This window comes from Littorina saxatilis, linkage group LG13, assembly GCF_037325665.1.
Source record: "Littorina saxatilis isolate snail1 linkage group LG13, US_GU_Lsax_2.0, whole genome shotgun sequence".
Lineage (NCBI taxonomy): Eukaryota > Metazoa > Mollusca > Gastropoda > Littorinimorpha > Littorinidae > Littorina > Littorina saxatilis.
In genome coordinates this window covers 25,684,286-25,707,885 of record NC_090257.1, presented here as the reverse complement: position 1 = coordinate 25,707,885, position 23,600 = coordinate 25,684,286, and the positions used below count along the sequence as shown (strand labels likewise).

Here is a 23,600-nt window from a genome sequence, read left to right as displayed (position 1 = left end):
CAATGGATATATGGGCGTATATGAAACGAAACTCATTTCGATGACGACATTTTCATTTACGTTTTTGTATCAAGTCGACACTTGACTAAATGTTTTGATATCGCTTCACGCGACTTGTTTTTGTTTGTTAAAAGAAGCGATAATTTCTAATGATAAGCAGCAACAACTTTGTTTTGACAAAACGGCAGAGAAAGAAATCTGACTAGCAATGTTGGGGTAGGGCTTGTCGTTGCGGCCGTCCAGCAGGCTCATGAGAGGCTCCAGCAGCATCTTGATGTCCGTGGACTTGTAGTAGAAGCCGTACTTCACCAAGTAGTGCACCAGTCGCAACACCTGTTTCACGGGACAGAGAGAGAAATTGAAATTTTACTCCCCCACGGCAATGCCAGTAGGTTTTTACCGCGACTTGAAATGAGATACGCAAGTGTATGCGTGTTTAGGTGGTATCAGACCGAGGTCTTTTACGAGCCAATGCGGTGTCACGGGGATAGTTACTGTCTCTGGGTCTGCACATAAAGTTGACCCGTGTCCGTCCAGGCCCGTATTCGAACCGCAACCCTGGGATCACAAGTCTAGTGCTCTACCACCTGAGTTAAAGCCTATGGGTCCCACTGTGACGAATTTGGACGGCGAACTACAATGATTTGGGATTCGTGGAAAAAAATTCGCCAAGGTCGTTGTGAATCGGATTACTTCGTTCCTGTTCGGCCTATTTTTCGCAATCATTCGTGGCAAACATCGTTGTGGCAAAATCGTGGTAACTCGTTGTGGTTCGTCAAAATATTCGAGCTTTACCGGGCGCCCCTTTCAGGGGACAAGAAGAGGCATAACAAGATACAAGATACAAGATACAAGAAATTGTATTGTCCTCATCAATACAAGGAAGTTTGGCATGTGTGTGGCAAGACATAATACACTGATACATAGACATTTACAAAGCAACAACTGAAGTTCAATATCAGCACACCCTTACGCACACATACCCACTACTTCAGACACACAGGCTACATGTGCCCCTCGGACGTACGCAACCCACAATTCACCCAGCCATACAACTCCACATGCACTTATCCCCCTTCCAAGGTTCACGTTTAGAAGCATCAGTTTTTTTGTTACCTTCTTCTTCTACATACATGGGCTGAAACTTGCACGATTTTCACGTGCATGACCGTTTTTACCCCGACATTTAGGCAGCCATACGCCGATATCTGGGGATGCATTCTTTCTTTCTTTATTTGGTGTTTAACGTCGTTTTCAACCACGAAGGTTATATCGCGACGGGGAAAGGGGGGAGATGGGATAGAGCCACTTGTCAATTGTTTCTTGTTCACAAAAGCACTAATCAAATATTTGCTCCAGGGGCTTGCAACGTAGTACAATATTATTACCTTACTGGGAGAATGCAAGTTTCCAGTTCAAAGGACTTAACATTTCTTACATACTGCTTGACTAAAATCTTTACAAAAATTGACTATATTCTATACAAGAAACACTTAACAAGGGTAAAAGGAGAAACAGAATCCGTTAGTCGCCTCTTACGACATGCTGGGGAGCATCGGGTAAATTCTTCCCCCTAACCCGCGGGGGGTTGGGGATGCATGCTTGGTACTGTCGTGTTTCTATAACCCACATAAATCTGACATGGACAACAGGATCTTTTCCGCGCGTACTTAGACTTGTGAATGGCTAGAGGAGACAGCACTACAAAAGAAGTTATACGGCCCCAGGGAGGACTTGGAGAGGACAGCACGTTTTGCCCTGCAGTCCGGACTGACGATCTAACAGCGAACGACAAGAAGAAGAAAGACTTGTGAATGCGCGTTCACATGAAGAGGGATAAGGCACTACTGAGAAGGTCTGCACATAAGCTGACCTCGGAGATCGGAAATATCTCCACCCTCAACCCACCAGACTTTGGAGACCGGCGTCTGACCCAATAGGCCCTTGCTCTCAACAGTCTGTCAACTAATTTCATATCCTATGTGCCTGTATGTTAACTAAGCTGACACAAATCCACTTTGGGGTTAAAACGATTCAGAGATACATGTATGTTGTTTTCACCCATGAGAAACTGAGAAACTGACACTGTATCACCATTTGTATACAACCTTGTTTGGCCGAACGCCCAACCACTTCTTACTCTTCACTATATATCAAGCATTTTAACAATATAAGGTTGCCATTTGCAACTTGTCTGTCTTCGTTTTCTTCTTGATACTAAGCCAGATTCAGAAGTTTCATCATCAAGAACGAGATCATGAAATAATAACTGTCCCCCCACCCCCCACCCCCAACCCGGCAAAATCACACATGGTAAATCGCACAAATGTGGTGCAATGTGGGGATCTCAATAACGACCCGTGGAGCTTAGAAAATTCCCAGAGGATCATGCCTACATTTATTAAATAACCCACACAATCTTGTCTTTGTCCATCCACAACAAGGCAAATGACATACCTGTTCCACCAACATGTTGTTGCCGATCTGTGAAGCCGTCATGTCACAATTCGTACCAAGAAAACGCGATATCCAGTCGCGCAGAGCGGGGAAGTATTGGTAGGTCTGTGAGGTGCTTCTATCTACCTTGTCCTGGAAAGTAAGAAAAGGTTAAGACTTTAGTGTCCATTTTCATTTTTTCAACACAAACATGTCATGTTTGTGTACATGAAAATGGGCATTAAAGTTAATGTTTGTTTAGGTTTTTTTTAAGTTTTCGTATCTTAAGACTTTAGCAAGTGTGTAATCTTCAGGCTAGCATATTGACAAAGTCAAAAAAATCATTGTTCAACTTCTGGGCGTTATGTAGAAGTTTTAGTGAAAGCAAAAAATGACCTTGAACTGTGATTGTTTCTAAAGCAAAGCCTGCATTATGTTGGGTCTGTTCAAATGTACATAAATATGCAAAATCTAGCAAGTGTCAAATAGCATTCTCTGTCTCTTTTCTCTCTCTCTCTCTCTCTCTCTCTCTCTCTCTCTCTCTCTCTCTCTCTCTCTCTCTCTCTCTCTCTCTCTCTCTCTCTCTCTCTCTCTCTCTCTCTCTCTCTTTTAGCTTTTGAAATCAGTAAGTACATGATTATTTTACTGTTGCTTTTAATGGCAGAACATACATGCATTGTTTAAGCGTCTTTGTCACAAAAGAAATGGTGGAATACCTATGCAAAGCAATTCAATTTGAGTCATGATGGTATTCGTGTTTTCTTTTCGGGGCGGCATGGGCAGATGTCTGCTCACATACGATAATGTACATTCTTTATCAATTAGTGAAACTAATGTTCGACTTGGTAAATCTAATGCATAAATCAACAGGATTAAAAGTTAACTAATCTAAAATGTATAGCTACCAAAAAAAGCAAGTAACATTAGTTTGACCAGAAATGCTTCTCAAATATATCTTCAGCACAAAACTATATCTCACAGCCATTTATATAATTGCAGTACGTACGATACCGTGTCAAGCTTAGATTTTTGTGAAGAGTTATTCCAAGAGAAGGCCGATTGTGTGTTGGTACAGGTTTGTTTGTTTGTTTGTTTGCTTAACGCCCAGCCGACCACGAAGGGCCATATCAGGGCGGTGCTGCTTTGACATATAACGTGCGCCACACACAAGACAGAAGTCGCAGCACAGGCTTCATATCTCACCCAGTCACATTATTCTGACACCGGACCAACCAGTCCTAGCACTAACCCCATAATGCCAGACGCCAGGCGGAGCAGCCACTAGATTGCCAATGTTAAAGTCTTATGTATGACCCGGCCGGGGCTCGAACCCACGACCTCCCGATCACGGGGCGGACGCCTTACCACTAGGCCAACCGTGCCGGTGTGTTGGTACTGGTAATGCCATACAGTTCAAAATGTCTCACTTAAATACTATAAATCTTTGCTGTGTTTATTCAAACAATGTTTTATATTGTAATCATCAAAATTACAATCAACAGTATGAAAACAACAAGCCTACGGCCTAGAATGGTCTCTTCAAAGGAGAATGACAACTAGTGATCAATATGCATTTTCTTTCCATTTGCTTTTTTTTCTTGGTGTTTTTTTTCTTGAGATGCGTGTATTTTGTTAAAATAGCTGTTGAAATAGCTGTTGTCTTTCCAGTTAATACGTTTTAGATCAACAAGACTTTGAACGTCTGCATTGTTTTTGTATAATAGTAAAGTAAAATCTGCCTTGCACTGTTCAAATGATAAAATATCTATTAGCATATTGGCAGAATGGTAAAGGTGGGCATGCATTGATAAAAAACAAACATTCAAAAAGGAAACCACTAAATTGAGGAAACATGCAAAAACAAAGAAAAAGCTATTTAGCACCTCATACAAGCATTTGCCATTTTGCAGAAAACATATACGCACGTAAATTTAAAAAAAATACAGATCAGGCAATGTATTTGCGACAAAAAAGCAAAATAGGCAAAGAATAAATTAGATCAAAACATTAACAAAAACAATTGAGGCAGGCTGATAAATTCTATCACACAAGAGAGTGGAAACACGTTCTTGGTAACAGCCCTAACGTAAAACGGAACTGGGAAAATACAATATAAAGACAAACGTTTACTAAAAAAAACCAAAAACACTTAAAAACAACATCAAGGCACTAAGGAAGTACACCATTCGCCGTGGACAATTCTGCCTCTTTAGGTGGCACATATGAGGCGAGAAGTTTTCTTCTGCATAAAAAACATCTTCCACAACTATGAACGAACAATACACAAACGCACTTTCATACTTTAACTAAGGTGAACTTATGGGGATACCTGACCTCCATATGCTTTCAGTGTTGCAACAACTTGTGAGATATTTTTGTTCCAGTGTAAACGATTGTGTGCACCAATACAGCTCCGTTCCGGCTTTTACATGGAATGAGAGCATCCTTCCACGTGCAAAAATATCAAAAAATACACATCCAGGCTACTTTTTGCGAGTTGGAAATTCTTGCTGAATTAAGTGCTGTTCACATGGCAGACTTTCAACCAACTTTCCCCCAACTTTCAAGCGATTTTTGTCAGATTTTCGTTCTACGCGGGCAGTAGGACGGGTGCCGATTTTTGCAATGTGTTCAAAAAGAGGGGCGCGATATGACCCGGTTATTAAGCGTGAACTGATCGGTGGTGACGTACAGGATTTTGTACTCATGCGGAGTGAGTGCACATCGCGTTCAGTGTTGCGATAAAGTGTGAAGTGAACCGAATCTCATGTGCCAAATCAACAGGAAGAGAAACAACTAACCTGAGGTCTAAGCGCTAAATTTTTCAGACGTGTCCACTTATTCGTCTGAATGTCAATTAAAGCAACAAAATCACTAGTAATCAAAAAAGCATTCAAACAAATTAGAATTAAGAAAACTAATGCTGTTTTGTTTTTTTAAACGTCAAAACTCGATAAACACCTGCCAATGACCATTGTTTGCAGGGAGGATTAAAAGTAAGTGTAGTTATTAACTTACTTTGCTGTATTTTTCACGGAGGAGGATAAAGGGCATGCATGATTTTCAACAGATTGCATTAAAGACACAAGACACAAGAATCCCTCGAATTGCCACCAATATATTCTTCTTCTTTTTCTGTGAGCCACTGCATGGATTCTATCTTGTTAATTATTGAAACAGCTATCAACATCCGGTTCAAATAGTGTTAGCGATTGACAAAGCAATGCATGCGACCGACAGTTAATCGTGCGCCCTCATAAGCTGCTATGCTACACCAGGAAAAAAACAAAAGAAATAAGCATTCACCCCCTAAATTTTGTCCGTAGGCATACACAACATTAGTCTGGGTACATGTACGAGTAGCTACATAGAACACAGGGGAAAAACAGGACCAAGAAACAAACACATGCTTGGAGTTACCTCTTGTCTCTTTGACATTTTCTAGCACCAGAAAATTACAAAATTATGTTTAGACATGAGCATGACAAGGGGATATATATAACGCATGTTCTAAAACAACAGCAGTTTTCATCACCCTGGTTTAAATTTGCTCTTAATTACCAGTTTCACAAATCTGCTGTCAATATATAAATATATATATATACACACGCAAACAATTAGAAAAATAAACTCATCATAATTACTTTTCTGTCTAGAAAAAAATTACATTCACTGGATTCAAGCATGAAATTTCAATGACGAAATAATTATTACAGTGGTCTCAAGAGCCTAACTCAACGAATTCTAAAACCTCAACACCTCATTAAAGAACCATAATAAGCAGCAGTTTAAAACGTTCAGGAAAAATTAAACGACGTTGGTCCTTTAATCAGCAAGGGTAAGAAAACATCTTCTTTATCTTTCTTCGAAACAGAAACAAAGTGTCCTTAACACTTTCTACCCCACCTATGTTGACCAATTTCTTTTTAGCCGAGACCAGCTGTCCTGCAGCAGGTCACTCAGAATTGTAGTAACTGTGTAGCTACTGTGTATCAACACGCTGGAATGCAGGCGTTAGATCGACGGTACAGAAAGTAACTGAAGCCAACAGTCTGAGCAGATATATCCGTACCTGGTCAGATAGAGCCATATGAGTGGGTACGGATATATCCGTACCTGGGAGACAATGAGCTATGCATGTCAAGGAAAAACTAAGAGTGCTCGTATTGATGTATCTCACTGGCTCTGTCTACTGTGCACATATAATCGCCGACGGTGTGGTTTCTCTCCAACATCTTATATTTTCTAGATTAAATAGGAAGTTTGGATTTACCCTTTCATCAAATTTTCACTCTGTTTATTTATTTGATTGGATAGTATATTTTGTCATCGAGATCTATCACTGTATCAGGGTGAGTATTGTGAGGATTTAGGAAATAATGCAGGTAGGGGATTTTTTTTTTCATTTTCATTACTTTATTGTCCCATCGCTGGGAAATTCGGGTCGCTTCCTCCCAGTGGAAAGCTAGCAGCAACGGAGTCGCGCTACCCAAGTGTCTGCGTGTTTAGGTGTATTCAGCCACCTGCACTTATGGCAGAATGACCAAGGTCTTTTACGTGCCATTGTGATGACACGGGGGTGGGACATGGCTTCCGTCTCTGGGTCTGCACATAAAGTTGACCCGTGTCCGTCCCGGCCCGAATTCGAACCTGCGACCTTTCGATCACAAGTCCAGTGCTCTACCAACTGAGCTACCGGGATATGGGTTATATAAGGCACACTCCTGGCAGTGACCACTTGGTGTGCAATAACACACTGAAATAAAACCAAAAAGATCAAAGTCTTTCCTAAAGTGACATTACTTCTACGGGCATTAATCAGGAGAACACTTTGTGAAGTATGTATAAATTAACAAAGGTAAATGTTTCAGAAGTTAGTGCTTTGCCCATGCATCAGTCATTGAATCTGGTATTAATCTACATCACCGTTTACTATTTCAGACTGGTAGTGTGATTGGCTGGTTAACATGCAGGAAAAAGAGATAACAGAAGTTGTCAAAGGAATACATGATCAAAGCCTATCCCACTTTGTGGGGCAATTTAGACTGTGCCATTAAAACCTACAGACGTTTTCTTCAGAACTTAAGTTCTGAAAATATAGATCATTATTACATGTTGTTTGCTTGTTATTCACACCAACAAATTCCTTTCAGCAGACATTACTTTACAGAAAATATTCAGACTGGTTTTTACAAGAACTTATGTGTGCTTCTTGGTTAAGCAATCAACTCTGTTGAACCAAACGATATATTAGTGAGTATGGTTGTATATTATATGGTATGTTTACAAAGCTAATGACCCTTACTATTATTAGCGAGTATGGTTGTATAAAATTGAGACACATATGCGATATTCAGACTCGTTTTTACAAGAAATACTCAATCATTGTCTACTTCATAATAAAACAATCATCTCTGTTTAAAAAAAAATTAGACTGACAGATTATTAGCGAGTATGGTTTTATATATTAATTGAGACATATTAAAAAGTCATTAAATATGAGAGAGACTCGGGGAGAGAGAGAGAGAGAGAGAGAGAGAGAGAGAGAGAGAGAGAAAGAGAGAAAGAGAGAGAGAAAGAGAGAAAGACAGAGACAGAGACAGAGAGACAGACAGAGAGAGAGAGAAACAGACAGACAGACAGACAGACAGACAGACAGAGAGAGAGAGAGAGAGACAGAGAAAGCGAGAGAGAGAAAGAGAAAAAGAGAGAGAGACAGAGAGAGAGAGACAGAGAAAGTGAGAGACAGAGAAAGAAAGAGAGCTAGAGATACAGAGAAAGAGAGGGAGAGAGAGAGAAGGGGGAGGGGAGATAGAAAGAACAAGTCGCGTAAGGCGAAAATACAACATTAATTTAGTCAAGCTCAGTCGAACTCACAGAATGAAACTGATCGAACGCATTGCATTTTTTCCGCAAGACCGTACACTCGTAGCATCGTCTGTCCACCGCTCGTGGCAAAGGCAGTGACATTAACAATCCAGAGGAGGATAGCACGCTTTTCTATATCTGGTTTAAACTGTTTTATTCAACGTTTGTGCATTATTTACAAATAAAAAACGCATATGGAGTAAACAACAACAAGCATAATGCTTATAGTGGTGTTTACACTTTTCTATATCTCTATTCTTTTTAACTTTCTGAACGTGTTTTTAATCCAAACATATCATATCTATATGTTTTTGGAATCAGGAACGGACAAGAAATAAGATGAAATTGTTTTTAAATCGATTTCGGAAATTTAATTTTAATCATAATTTTTATATTTTTAATTTTCAGAACTTGTTTTTAATCCGAATATAACATATTTATATTTTTTGGGAATCCGAAAATGATGAAAAATACGATAAACGTAATTTTGGATCGTTTTATTCAAAAATAATTTTAATTACAATTTTCAGATTTTTGATGACCAAAGTCATTAATTAAATTTTAAGCCTCCAAGCTGAAATGCAATACCAAAGTCCGGCCTTCGTCGAAGATTGCTTGGCCAAAATGTCAATCAATTTGATTGAAAAATGAGGGTGTGACAGTGCCGCCTCAACTTTTACAAAATGCCGGATATGACGTCATCAAAGACATTTATCGAACAAATGAAAAAAACATCTGGGGATATCATACCCAGGAACTTTCATGAAAAATGTCATAAAGATCGGTCCAGTAGTTTACTCTGAATCGCTCTACACACACACACACAGACACACAGACACAGACACACACACACAGACACACACACACAGACACACACAGACACACACACACACAGACACACACACACACACACCACGACCCTCGTCTCGATTCCCCCTCTATGTTAAATCATTTAGTCAAAACTTGACTAAATGTAAAAACGACAGACAAAAATGAGAGAGAATTCTTATTCTTCTTCTTCTTCGTTCATGGGCTGAAACTCCCATGTTTACTCATGTGTTTGCGCGAGTGGGTTTTTACGTGTATGACCGTATTAACCCTGCCATTCAGGCAGCCATACGCAGCTTTCAGCGCAAAGAGATAATTCAAAAATGCTAAAGTCCTTACCTCTGATGTGTCGATTTCGTCGTAGGTGTATGAGAGTTTGACCCTGTCCACCACAGACACGTTGTCTCCAATGTCCACAAAGAGGGCTGGAACACACAGATGGCAATGCCGGTAGTAATGAACACCACAGGTTATAGGTAAGGTTTGTTGAGGTTGCAAGGATAACAATCAAATACTCAGCGGGGAACTGATGAGCCCCGTTTATGGCCAGGACCCTATTGTAGCACGTGAATTACATGTGGTGTTTTTGTTGTTGCCGTGGCATGTTTTGCACCGAATTCATCTATCCATATGTTTTACATGGCACAATAAAACTATCTAATCAAAATGTGACCAGAGCAAAACGTCGGTCTTTTTGCGAATTCTATAAAATGGCAAGTTTCAATGAAGGGATGTTTTGCAAATGTTTAAAGATTGTATAAATTTGCGTGACCGGTGTAACACGAAATTTTTACTCCATGAAAAATTTACTCCGGAGTAAATATTTCGTACGAAATTCTTACTCCGAGTACACTTTTCGTACGAGAAAAGAACTCCCCAAGGCACGAAAAAATTACTCCCTCCACGAAATTTTTACTCCCCATTTTTTATACTTCCAGTAAAAATCTCGTACGCAAAAATGGGATGCGGGCGAAGGGATAATGCCAATAAGTGATCTCGCGCACACGAATGTCGCGCTACCCTCCTTCCACCCCTTCCACCACCAAGAACTAACAGGGGACAAGGGAGTAAAAATATCGTACACCTGGCATGGGAAGTTAAATTTCTCGTGTTGAGGTGAAGTAATTTATTCGTTATTTATTCGTCAGGGGAGTAACATTTTTGTACAAAATGTTTACTCAGAACTCACCTGTCTTGGGGAGTAATTTTCTCGTGCAATGGGGGAGTGCTTTTTTCGTAAAGGGAGTAACTTTTTCGTACGAAATGTTTACTCCGGAGTAAAAATCTCGTGGGAGTAATTTTCTCGTGTTACACCGGTCCGTACTTCTTTTAAGAGTATATGAGTAGTCTACTTACTGATGATCAGCTCACAGTACTTGGCGCGCAGTCTGTCAGGTAGAGAGTTGTCACACAGACAGGTGAAAGCTTCAGTCCACGTCAGGTAGTCAAGCTGCTTCGTGATGACCTTGATGGCAAACTCGTTCTGACCCTGAATCACCAAAAATGTACAACAGGTTTGATTTGGTCTCCTGTATTGTATTAATATTTAGGGGTGTTTCTTGTGCTATATTCTTGTGCTATATTTTATGGTGATGTTTTTGTGTGTGTGTTTTTTTTAGTAATATTCTAATATCTTTTCTTATTTGAAATGTTTTCAAACTTTTTGCAAATACTACTTAATTATTGGGAGGGGCATGTTTGTTTAGTTGAGGTTCAAAAAGTGTTTTAATAAGTTTTCAAAGTTTTGTTTTCAAAAATCTTCTCACCTTCTCTAATGACATGTGCATCAATGAACTGGATTCACGTGACAAATATCGCACTGATAGCATACTCACGTGACACAGCATCCCGAACAGTTCCAGCTGTCTTTCCAGAAACATATAGCCTTCATCTTCCTCTGACGTCTACAAAATCAACAAAAACAATTAAATAAATATATTGAAAAAACAAACTTTGAGGCAGTAAGTTGCTTTTTTTGTTTGTATATTGTTGCTTTTTGTCTCGAGAACCAAGCGGGGCATGCGAGATCGGTTCAGCGCCGATCATATTCACTGTTTTCGTTCTTAGTCATCTATTTACAATCTATTAACTTTTCAGGCAGTAATAGTTAGAACGCTCCTTAAAGCTCAGATTCTTTTAAAGCCGGTACTTAAAATCTCGTTACAAATCTGTGGAAACTCTTTTAAAAAGTAAAACGAAATCTTCTTGTCCGGGAGTACGTCCTCGACTGTAAAAGAGGACACAAGCAGTGAAATTGGTAACTTTAGAAGAAGATAATAATTGAAGTGTACTCACCTGAAAACCGCAACATGACTACATAAACACGAACTAGTTTCTACTTTTCGTCTTTGTCCGCATTACACAAAATTACATCATGCTGACGAAGACGAAAAGTCGAAACTAGTTCGTGTTTATGTATTCATGTTGCTGTTTTCTGGTGAGTACATTTTTATTGTTATTTTGTTCTATTTCCTCTCACATGCAGTCCCTTGTTTCAATTTTAAATATAGAAAGTACTGGGCGGAAAGATTCATTGCACTTACAGCAGCAGCAAAAGTTTTGAGCTCTTTCCAGATCTTGCCATTGTTTGTCGACACGTACACAACACCAGGCGACTTCCCGATCTTGTCTCCGACATCCGTCAGGTACACACAGTTCTGTGGAGTTAAAACACCGTCATTTTCTTCATTTTCATTTTTCATTACTTTATTGTCCCATCGCTGGGAAATTCGGGTCGCTTCCTCCCAGTGGAAAGCTAGCAGCAACGGAGTCGCGCTACCCAGGTGTCTGCGTGTTTAGGTGTATTCAGCCACCTGCACTTATGGCAGAATGACCAAGGTCTTTTACGTGCCATTGTGATGACACGAGGGTGGGACATGGCTTCCGTCTCTGGGTCTGCACATAAAGTTGACCCGTGTCCGTCCCGGCCCGAATTCGATCCTGCGACCTTTCGATCACAAGTCCAGTGCTCTACCAACTGAGCTACCGGGCCCCATTACAATCACTTTAAAGGATCTGTGTAATTTTAACCACATCAAAATTATAAATTTTAGGGTTAAGGGTAAGGGTTAGGGTTAACCCAAAAGATGTTTTCAAACTTATGCTATGAAATGTAACTACTAGGGTCGTTTTTAACGTCTCTTCAACAGATATGGCAATGAAGGACTATGAATTGTAACTGACGTAAATCGCATTATAGTGTAAACTTCTTAAAATTGATTGCATAAAAACATAACGCTTATTTATTAAAATCTCACAACTTCTTCCAAAAATGAAATTATGATCATTCTAATGCATGCATATTTTGTAAGTACATGAAAGGTTCACCTCCTAGGCACCTTAGTGTAGCTCATTAAAGTCGAACATCCGTTTCAAGGAGACCCAGACGTGTTATGGTAGAAGGACACAGAGCTAAACTTAGTATTGCCAGCACAAGAAACAAGAGCTACATCTGCCGCGCGCCGATGTTGGCCTTTAGGCTCCAGCTTGAGCTGTATTTCGAGGTGACATGTGGGTGCACATAATGTCCACGTCGGTGGTGAAGAGATCTTATAGATCGTGTGCATACCATGTAGGTTTGTGTTGGGGAAGGTGGTACTTTGATACCATAAGTCAAATGCCAGCGATTCGAAGAAGACATTGTTTTTATTTTCAGTATGATTTTCTTCAAGTGCTGTGCACCATGATAAATACACACATCTCAACATAATATACATGACAGACTAAATCTCAACATAATATATATATATATGACAGACTACTACTAATTCTCTACAGGGACATTATTTTAATAAAACTGAACAAGACAAAAGGAATTCAAATCGATGTAAAAAAAATAAAACCAATAGCCAATATTTTTGACGTTTAACGCGCGAAATCAACCAATCAGAGCAAAATATTGGAAGGGACACAACTCGCTCTTGGAGGAAGGTGTGTGTCTTAGTGTCAAATTGTGTAAACGTTTTTCGGACGGCCATTTCCAAATACATCCTTCCCAATTGATGTATGTGTGTGTTCATTCAACTCATAGTCAGGTCTTCACTACGTTTAAATCACACCCAGTTGCGCACAAATAGCAGATATTGATCACCAAAGATTTCAATCATTGCTCGATCACATTCATGCGTTTAACCTTATATTCCTTTCATTATTGTCGGTTCGCACTACAGTCGAACCTGTCTAAAGAGACCACCCAAGGGGCTGAGCAAAAGTGGTCTCTTTAGACAGGTGGTCTCTTTAGACAGGTGGTCTCTTTAGACAGGTGATTTATATAGTCGTAAAAACCGTCGGGGATCCTTATGGGTGGTCTTAATGGGCAGGTGGTCTTTATGGGGAGACAGGTTCGAACTATAAGCCTCCGTGGTCTAGTGCATACGACGCGTCAGTCCTTCTGAGTATGGCAGTCACCACTGGTTCAATCCCGTCCATCGTCCAAATGTATACTATTTTTTTCCTGTTTTCTTTTACATCAATATCAGTTTGAAGGTTTTGAGTTGAGCCGCATTGCTGACAAATTCGGGTCGATTCTTCACAGCGAAAAAACAAGTCGCGTAAGGCGAAATTACTACATTTAGTCAAGCTGTGGAACTCACAGAATGAAACTGAACGCACTGCATTTTTTCACAATGACCGTAGTCCGCCGCTCGTGCAAAACGCAGTTAAACTGACGGGCCTGTTTAGCGCGGTAGTGGTTTCGCTGTGCTGCATAGCACGCTTTTCTGTACCTCTCTTCGTTTTAACTTTCTGAGCGTGTTTTTAATACAAACATATCATATCTATATGTTTTGGGAATCAGGAACCGACAAGGAATAAGATGAAATTGTTTTTAAATCGATTTCGGAAATTTAATTTTGATCATAATTTTTATATTTTTAATTTTCAGAGCTTGTTTTTAATCCGAATATAACATATTTATATGTTTTTGAAATCAGGAAATGATGAAGAATACGATGAACGTAAATTTGGATCGTTTTATATAAAAACAAATGTAATACAATTTTCAGATTTTTAATGACCAAAGTCATTAATTAATTTGTAAGCCACCAAGCTGAAATGCAATACCAAAGTCCGGCCTTCGTCGAAGATTGCTTTAAAAAAATTTCAATCAATTTGATTGAAAAATGAGGGTGTGACAGTGCCGCCTCAACTTTTACAAAAAGCCCGATATGACGTCATCAAAGACATTTGTCGAACAAATGAAACAAAAAGTCCGGGGATATCATACCCAGGAACTCTCATGTAAAATTTCATAAAGATCGGTCCAGTAGTTTAGTCTGAATCGCTCTACACACACACACAGACACACACACACAGACACACACACACACACACACACACACACACACACACACACACACACACACACACACACAGACTCAGACACACACACATACACCACGACCCTCGTCTCGATTCCCCCTCTATGTTAAAACATTTAGTCAAAACTTGACTAAATGTAAAAAGCAGCAAGAAGAGTCACGCGTCTCAAGTGTGAGCATGTTTAGGTGGAATCAGCCACCCGCACTTCTTGCGGAATGACCGAGGTATTTTACGTGCAACAGCGGTGACACTAGCTGAGACATGTATACTGTCTCCGAGTCTGAACGTAAAGTTGACCCCTACCAGTCCCGGCCTGGATTCGAACCCATGACTGGCGCGACCCAAGGATTACAAGTGCAGTACTCTTTCCACTGAGCTACGAGGCCGCCTTGAGAAACAAATGCATACATGTACAGCAGGATGTGCAGTCTCAAGCAATTTAAAAAGCAATGCGGTCACACTTTCATGCATTGATAGAAAAGAATGCATGTAGGGCAAAGACTTTATTTAAGTGAGAAAACGATCGCCAGGACTGTGGAAGCAGAGACACTTCCAGGACTTTCAGAACGCACTCAGGTGTAACTTCAACAGCCGGAAAGGGATGAGAACATTGTTATTTCGCACGGTCAAGTTATGCGTGTAAAATTAATGTTAAAATATGTTTACTTGCATTTCAAAATGCTACAGTCACAATCCTGATATCAAATCTACAATCCACTAATTTTCTTTGCACATTTCAAACACTCCCCTGTATCTCAAAATGAACCAAAAGTAACAGAAAAGACAACACAACACAAATATTTCCTGAAGAAAGTTAAAAATGTTAAACAAAATGCTTGCAAATGTAGGAGTTTCACATTTCTTTCTTTCTTTGTTTGGTGTTTAACGTCGTTTTCAACCACGAAGGTTATTTCGCGACGGGGAAAGGGGGAGAGATGGGATAGAGCCACTTGTTAATTGTTTCTTGTTCACAAAAGCACTAATAAAAAAATTGCTCCAGGGGCTTGCAACGTATTACAATATATGACCTTACTGGGAGAATGCAAGTTTCCAGTACAAAGGACTTAACATTTCTTACATACTGCTTGACTAAAATCTTTACAAACATTGACTATATTCTATACAAGAAACACTTAACAAGGGTAAAAAGAGAAACAGAATCCGTTAGTCGCCTCTTACGACATGCTGGGGAGCATCGGGTAAATTCTTCCCCCTAACCCGCGGGGGGTAGGAGTTTCACAGAAAAGAAAGATCTAGGATTGAGTTTCAGAAGAATGACCATCATCAAGAATCTCCATATAACTTGCTTCCTGAAGGCAAACTCAAAAATCTTGCATTTAACTTACAGGACTGTGTTTCCGCCCAGTTTCTACTTAGTGCAACCAAGGCCATAAAACGAAACGAGAAAGTGAACTCAACATTGGCAACATATACTTTCTTTTCACTTTAACAGTTCTCTGGAATCGGTATTCATTTTCAATGCATGAAACTCTGTGAAATTTTCAAGAACAAGAGGATTTCTCTTTTTATTTTATTTTTCTTAACAATATCCATCGCGCTTCGCCTATACCATAGACCAAATAGCCTGGACCGCCAACTCGTCACGTGACCCTTCGAGGTTACGACGCTCGACTTTCAGGGGCGCTTAGCGTCCGGCCGGTTTGAAAGGCCAGCGATTCGAAGACAGTGAAAAGAAAGCACGCTCCAGTTATTTGTGACAATGGGAGGTGACAATGAATTGGATTTTCCAAAACTCCATACTAAACTTAACAAAACTCATCAAAAAACATGTTCCATATGCACTTTAGCTGAGTTTATTTTAGCATTTTCAGAACTTACCTCGGCAACTTCGTCCATGTTTACAATCGACACCGGATATGACATCCCCCTGATTTCTGAAAGGCTTGTAAGCGTAGGTTCCTAAATGCGAGAGGCCGCTACCTCGTAATAGAGAGAAAGAGCGGAGAGAGAGCTAGTTGGCGGTCCAGGATAAATGGTCTATGCCTATACTCAGCAACTAATTTTTTGCGGCGTTTGACATTTTTATACCAAACAGTAATTTAGGTTGGTCCGTTCTGCAATGGAAGAATTTCGGAAAGAAATCGGTCGGGGTTGTATGGGTTGTAAAAGAGTTTTGCGTGAATGAGAGGCGACCACGTGTGGAGACGGGGCGGGGATATAGCTCAGTTGGTAGCGCGCTGGATTTGTATTCAGTTGGCCGCTGTCAGCGTGAGTTCAAACCCACGTTCGGCGGAAATGTATTTCTCAGAGTCAACTTTGTGTGCAGACTCTCTTCGGTGTCCGAACACCCCCCGTGTACACTACATTGGGGTGTGCACGTTAAAGATCCCACGATTGACAAAAGGGTCTTTCCTGGCAAATTTGCTTAGGCACAGTTAATAATTGTCTACCTATACCCGTGTGACTGGGAATAATAGGCCGTGAAAGGTAAATATGCGCCGAAATGGCTGCAATCTACTGGCCGTATAAAATGTCATCTCACACGGCATCATTGCAGACCGCCTAGAACTGTACCCACGGAATATGCGCGATATAAGCCTCCTATTGATTGATTGATTGATTGATTGAGACACACCTCTCGCTTTTTATTGGCCTATAATGTCACGTGGGAAAGCGTGCCTCAATGTTTCTAAGGGAAACAACACTTGCACAACCCTTTACAAAGCTGGCAGAGTGTGTTCCCCCCCCTCCCCCCCGAACAGTGTCTATATCTGAAAGATTAATTGAAGGGGCTAACTGCAGCAATGGCTTCTTTCTACTGTCACTGTAACGCTATACAGAACATAAAAACATTCATTCTTGATTTGTTCTGTGAAAGAAACCGTTTTCCGAATCTAACACGAGAGTAACAAAGGGGAAAACAAAGAGACACATTACACAAAATAAACAATAAACAAGAAAGGCAAATGAAACGATTCATGCAACAATCAGCAGAAGTACTGCCACTCCAAAGCTATTCACAAGATCTTCAATTCTTCATTTGTTTCGAGGAAGATACCACTTTCCGAAAGTATGAGAAAAGAAAACAAATTGCACATAAACTCAAAAAAGTAAAGGTGAATAAAAACTATATACAAGCTGAAATACTATCACTCCGAAGCTATACATATTAATACAATTCTTCATTTGCTTTGTAGCAGATACCTTTCTCTGAACCTAAAAAAAGAGAAAATTGCACACAATTGTAAAAATAATAATGGTGAATAAAATGATTCTACATGTTTCTACAAATAACAATCTCAAATACTGTCACACCAAAGCTATATACGAGAACATCAATTCTTCATTTGTTACGGGAAGATACGACTTTCTGAAAGTAAAAAAAACAAGTCGCGTGAGGCGAAATTACTACATTTAGTCAAGCTGTGGAACGGCGGTAGTGGTTTCGCTGTGCTGCATATCACGCTTTTCTGTACCTCTCTTCGTTTTAACTTTCTGAGCGTGTTTTTAATCCAAACATATCATATCTATATGTTTTTGGAATCAGGAACCGACAAGCGTGTTTTTAATCCAAACATATCATATCTATATGTTTTTGGAATCAGGAACCGACAAGGAATAAGATGAAATTGTTTTTAAATCGATTTCGGAAATTTAATTTTGATCATAATTTTTATATTTTTAATTTTCAGAGCTTGTTTTTTATCCAAATCTAACATATTTATATGTTTTTGGAATCAGGAAAGGATGTAAAATAAGATGAACGTAAATTGGGATCGTTTTATATTAAAAAAAAATTATTACAATTTTCAGATTTTTAAAAACTTGACTAAATGTAAAAAGAGACAAACTGCACACAAACTGAACCAAAATATAGGTGAAGTAACCGATTCTATCTGCATTACAAGCTAAAGAACATCGGAATAGAAGATTTTCGGAAATAACTCCGCCGAGTTTGTATGGATTGTTAACCAGTAAATACCCTTGCTTTTCCTCTGACAAATAACTTGATTAACAAGTGCTCCTGTCCAAGTGTTCTCGACACATCCCTCGCCAGTGATTGGTCCTTCCAATGGTGTTTTTTTTCTGAGTAAAAGGGTATTCATTCTTTTACAACTCGTACAAGCTCGACAGAGTTTGTTTTGGACTTCGTCTATTAGAGTGTCTATAAACCGTTTAATTTAAAAAAAAAATAATTTGTATTTGTATTTGCCAAGCACATCATTGTGGGGCTTTTAATCAATAACATGCATCCGTCTACAATGTATCCTCATTCACCCCTCAACATGTCTAATAAATATGTAAATGGCAAGTATACAAGACATATATATATATACAACATTAGGACATAACCGACAGACGGACATATAACATACCGTTTGCCTACAAGTAAGGCCGGAGCATAACATAACATGCAGATTACAATACTGATAAAAAGAAAGAAAGAGAGAGAGAGAGAGAGAGAGAGAGAGAGAGAGAGAGAGAGAGAGAGAGAGAGAGAGAGAGAGAGAGAGAGAGAGAGAGAGAGAGAGAGAGAGAGAGAGAGAGAGAGATACCGTTTAATTTAAATTACCTTGTTGTCCCGCATGAGCCAGGCTTCGGTGATGTAGGTCTGGTTGTCAGCTATGGACACCCCGTCACACACACACAGCACGCTCAGAAGCTCCAGGTAGCGATAGTTCTGTGATAATAATATAGGGATATAGTATATAACGTGTTGCAAAATATGTCACTCTTTAAGTGGTGAGCCAAGGCTTCGTGGTGTAGGTCTGGTTGTCCGCAATGGACAACCGTCACACCACACAGCACGCTTAAAAGCTCCAGGTACCCGTAGTTTTGTCAGGGAGAATTTGTTTCTTAAATATAGTGATATAGCAGGGAAACTCAATTAAACTCATTTCGCATCACTATGGATGACATTTCACGACAGCTAGTTCGTGTATTTTTAAAACACAATGGATATCATTCCGTGATAATGAATTACTTCAAAATACAAATTAACCGAAACTGCTGGCGGTGTTTTTAATTTGTGTTTCACTTAATGACTAAACATCTACACAGTCCTAAGTATCTCAAATCTACAAAGGCATTGCTTGCGTTGTGGAATTGTAGGTATAGCCACAGGAAACTGTGTAGCTGAACTGAAGAAAAATAACAAAAAACAAGAATTGTAATGTTATGGAACGTTTACTTAACAAGACAATACATTTGCTAAAACTTCCACCTATCGATCTTCAAAGTGAACGATAAAGAAACAAACAAAAATGCAAATATTAACACTCAACTTCGGTTGTTAAATTGCTCCTTCAAACAAAAATAACATAGAGCTCTATGAAAGTTTAAAAAGAGAAATGAACCAGATAGGTAAATATGACGATATATATAAATATATTATACCTTCTCTCTCTGCAGAAGGTCGACAAACTTGTTGATGTGGTCATGGGAGATACGGTCCACAATCTTGCGGTTGTCACGAATCAGCTCCATCACCATGTGAGCTGCGTTGAGACCGATCTTACCCTGGATAAGGATGAGGATAAGATTCTTATAGTCCTGTGAGGTTACCCTCATGGAAATTCGGGCTGCTATTCTCTCTGGGGAAAGCGAGCTGCCATACAATACACATCGCTACCCATTTTTTAAAGGGTTTTTTCCTGCATGCGTGTATTCTTGTTTCCAAGCCCTAAGACTTTCGCTGTGGACTTTGGTTCTTTGTCGTGCGCATGCGTGCACACGGGGGTGTTCGGACACCGAGTAGAGTCTGCACAAAGTTGACTCTGGGAAATAAATCCCTCGCCGAACGTGGGGATCGAAGCCACGCCGATAGCGACAACTGGTTTTGAAGCCAGGGCCGCTACCGACTGAGCTATATCCCCGCCCTGTACGATCAAAAAACAACATGTACTGGAATATTGTTTACCCTCCATCTTCTTTTCATATCTTGTTCGTTCCGTGCTGCTTTTGCATCTTGTTTCCCTTTGTGTATGTTCATTTGTTAGTCTCGAAGAAGCTTCCACAAGCGAAAATGTGATTTAGTATTGTGTGTGCTGTCCTTGCTCTGGTGAGTTCAGAATTCGTTTGTTTTTTACCTTTGGAATATTACCGCTGAAAAACAAAATAAATCTGTTCTCACCAATACAAGGACTGCACACCCACACATACACACAGTCAAATTTTCACCTATGGAGGTTTCTTTGTGGCCACAAACAAACAAATACAAAGGAAAACAAAGAGCAAATGAAAACACATATTATCGATAGCCGCGTGCGAACTGGATAAAAAGCGATATACACATGGTTATGCAGAAAAGTTACTTTCTGGCAGATAATTTGACACAAATGCCAAACTGTGATATATCAGCCTTGCCTTGAGAGCCTTGGCAACAAAATGCACAATACCAGAAGGTGAAGGGTCACCAGAAACTGTACAAAAATATGTGTTTAAGTAGTACTCAAAAGCGTCACAACTCCACACAAACACCCAAGTAGGCTCACTTAGAAGTGAATGGTAATAATTAGAGAAATGATCTACATTATAACATTATTTTCGTCCGAAAACACGAGTGTACGTGGGAGTGTCAGCCCATGTACGCAGAAGAAGAAGAAGTGTACTAACCAACTTGTACTCAAACAGCGTGCGATTATTTTTTCATAACCTCCATTTTAAGACTCCCTCTAGGGCGGAGATGTAGCTCAGTCGGTAGCGCGCTGGATTTGTATCCAGTTGGCCGCTGTCAGCGTGAGTTCGTCCCCACGTTCGGCGAGAGATTTATTTCTCAGAGTCAACTTTGTGTGCAGACTCTCCTCGGTGTCCGAACACCCCCCGTGTGTACACGCAAGCACAAGACCAAGTGCGCACGAAAAAAAACCTGTAATCCATGTCAGAGTTCGGTGGGTTATAGAAACACGAAAATACCCAGCATGCTTCCTCCGAAAACAGCGTATGGCTGCCTAAATGGCGGGGTAAAAAACGGTCATACACGTAAAATTCCACTCGTGCAAAAAACACGAGTGTACGTGGGAGTTTCAGCCCAAGAACGCAGAAGAAGAAGAAGAAGAAGACTCCCTCTTTTTTAAGACCTGATTTTCTCAGATGTTGGGGGGGGGGGGGGGGGGTTTCCACAGTAATAAAGCAAGGCGGAGCTTTCAATGTACTGACCGACTTGTACTCGAACTGCGTGAGGAAGAAGTCGATGTACTTGGCGATGTACAGCTCGTTCTTACGACTGTTGCCCATCAGGTACGTGTACAGGACGTTGTAAGCCTCCACGAAGATGTTGGTCAGATGTCTGCAATCATCATTCATTGTCATATCTAACTTGTCCAGCTAGTCCAGTGGATTCATGCATAATTTCCTTAAAACACTACGTTTTTGATAACAGAATGTGTCGAAATAACCTGGCCCTGATTAGAATGGCAATGTCAAGTTACCGGACAAAAATAGTAGGTGATTGGAACGTTTAAATATTGGCAAAATAAAACGTTTCAACAAGTAAACGTTACAATAATTCTTGGTTTTTTATTCGGAATTTTAGAACGTTAGCAATCTATCTGTTTCTGGATATTTTAAACTAAAACATACCAAGAAGAAAGTGTTGTTACGGAATCCGATTTGTACCCTTGGCGAATTTGTATTGGTTTAAACACAATTTTATTCAAAATACATGACATGAAACAATTGACAAAAATGCAGCTAGGACACGAACTCAAGCAGATGCTTATTTGGCGAATTTGTATTAGTCCGCCCCCCAGGATATTCCCTTTTGACAGAGAGTTAAAAGAGCAATTGCAATTGAAAGTGTGTGTTATTTTACTAAAGGTGTAGAATTGTTGAGCTGTGTTGACATTATGCCAAAGAAGTACAGGTTTTTACTTCTCTATTGGTGCATTTTGATACATGTATGTAATTTTGTGTGTGTCACAGTATGGTTCAAACAGTGGAACGTGTATACTTACGACTGGTCAGGAGAGCCCTGGTAAGGAACTCGAAGCAGACTGACCAACAGCTCAACAATCTGTAAACATCACCAACAACACATGCAAACTGAATACAAAAATGTAGTTCGTAAAGAATTGCAGAATCACTTCCGTGAGTGTGTAAACACGCACAAACTGACAGGCAGACATACAGTTATTGAAAAGGGGGCGTGTGCACAAACACACACTCGCACGGACGCACGTACGCACGCATACACACATAAACACACGCGCGTGAAACAAACGTACACGCAGGCAGGCAGGGAGGCACGTACGCACGCACGCACACAGAAAGAACAGACAGAGATAGCGAGAAAATTAATAGAGTTACACACGTTTTATTTTATTTATGAGTCAACAACTTAGATTATCTTTCCTTACTCACCCTGAGATTTCGCATGAGTTTCTGTCGGTTTTTGGAGGGAACGCTGTTCTCCACCATAAAGTCTTCCATCTCTTGCAAAGACTGCACAGTTGAACAAACATCATGCATTTGAAATCAACACGGGCCCCTTTAGTTGTTAGTTTATTGTTACTTCTGTTTTAAAAAGAAAAGTGTGAAAAAGAAAGCCAAATTCTTTCTTTCTGATAAACAAATTTGGGTTTACTTATTAACTTCATTTTCTTGATATATTCATTTATCATTCTATTTACTTACTTATTTTAACCTGTTAACTGAAATGTTATTTTTTGTCTTTGTTGTTCTCCTGTTTACTGTGACCAAAACATTTAGTTGAGAGAAAAAGAAAACACACACATGTTTTCACAATGACCGTACCGATTAAACATAATCACGGACCGCTAAATTTACATTTCTAACTCAATAGCTTCAACAAAGAACTATTAAATCGATGGTAGAAAAATAAGCAGTTTTGGATGAATGCTGCGGATACTGAAAAATGTACATGGTTGTAATTTACAGCGATGTCATAAATCTGAGACTCACAGCTATGACGTCATGGGCCATCTTTGCATTCAACACCGCCCCACTCTTTTTCTGAAGAGAAAAGTCAAATTTGAATTGAGCAAAGAGAGAGGGAGAGACTTGTGTCGTAAAAAAACCCATCAGTTTTTATGTGAATGGCATCGTGCTGGCAAAAAGACACACAAAAGCACAGACACACAGACAAACAGGGCAGAAAGACACACAAAAGCACAGACACACAGACAGACAAACAGGGCAGAAAGACACACAAAAGCACAGACACACAG

General features: G+C 39.9%; 1 protein-coding gene across 1 annotated transcript in view; it reads right to left on the bottom strand.

The window, feature by feature from the left end:
- Positions 1 to 23,600, bottom strand: part of LOC138945839 (inositol 1,4,5-trisphosphate-gated calcium channel ITPR3-like) — a 183,155-nt gene that overhangs the window by 116,117 nt on the left and 43,438 nt on the right. Inside the window, exons 18-29 of the mRNA XM_070317353.1 lie at positions 23,335 to 23,385; positions 22,774 to 22,854; positions 22,368 to 22,426; positions 21,571 to 21,700; positions 19,810 to 19,932; positions 18,986 to 19,093; positions 11,676 to 11,789; positions 10,968 to 11,036; positions 10,489 to 10,621; positions 9,403 to 9,557; positions 2,458 to 2,589; positions 204 to 333 (exon numbers count right to left, since the gene is read on the bottom strand). Of these exons, the coding sequence (XP_070173454.1) occupies positions 204 to 333; positions 2,458 to 2,589; positions 9,403 to 9,557; positions 10,489 to 10,621; positions 10,968 to 11,036; positions 11,676 to 11,789; positions 18,986 to 19,093; positions 19,810 to 19,932; positions 21,571 to 21,700; positions 22,368 to 22,426; positions 22,774 to 22,854; positions 23,335 to 23,385 (1,285 nt within the window). The remainder of the gene's footprint in view (positions 1 to 203; positions 334 to 2,457; positions 2,590 to 9,402; positions 9,558 to 10,488; positions 10,622 to 10,967; positions 11,037 to 11,675; positions 11,790 to 18,985; positions 19,094 to 19,809; positions 19,933 to 21,570; positions 21,701 to 22,367; positions 22,427 to 22,773; positions 22,855 to 23,334; positions 23,386 to 23,600) is intronic.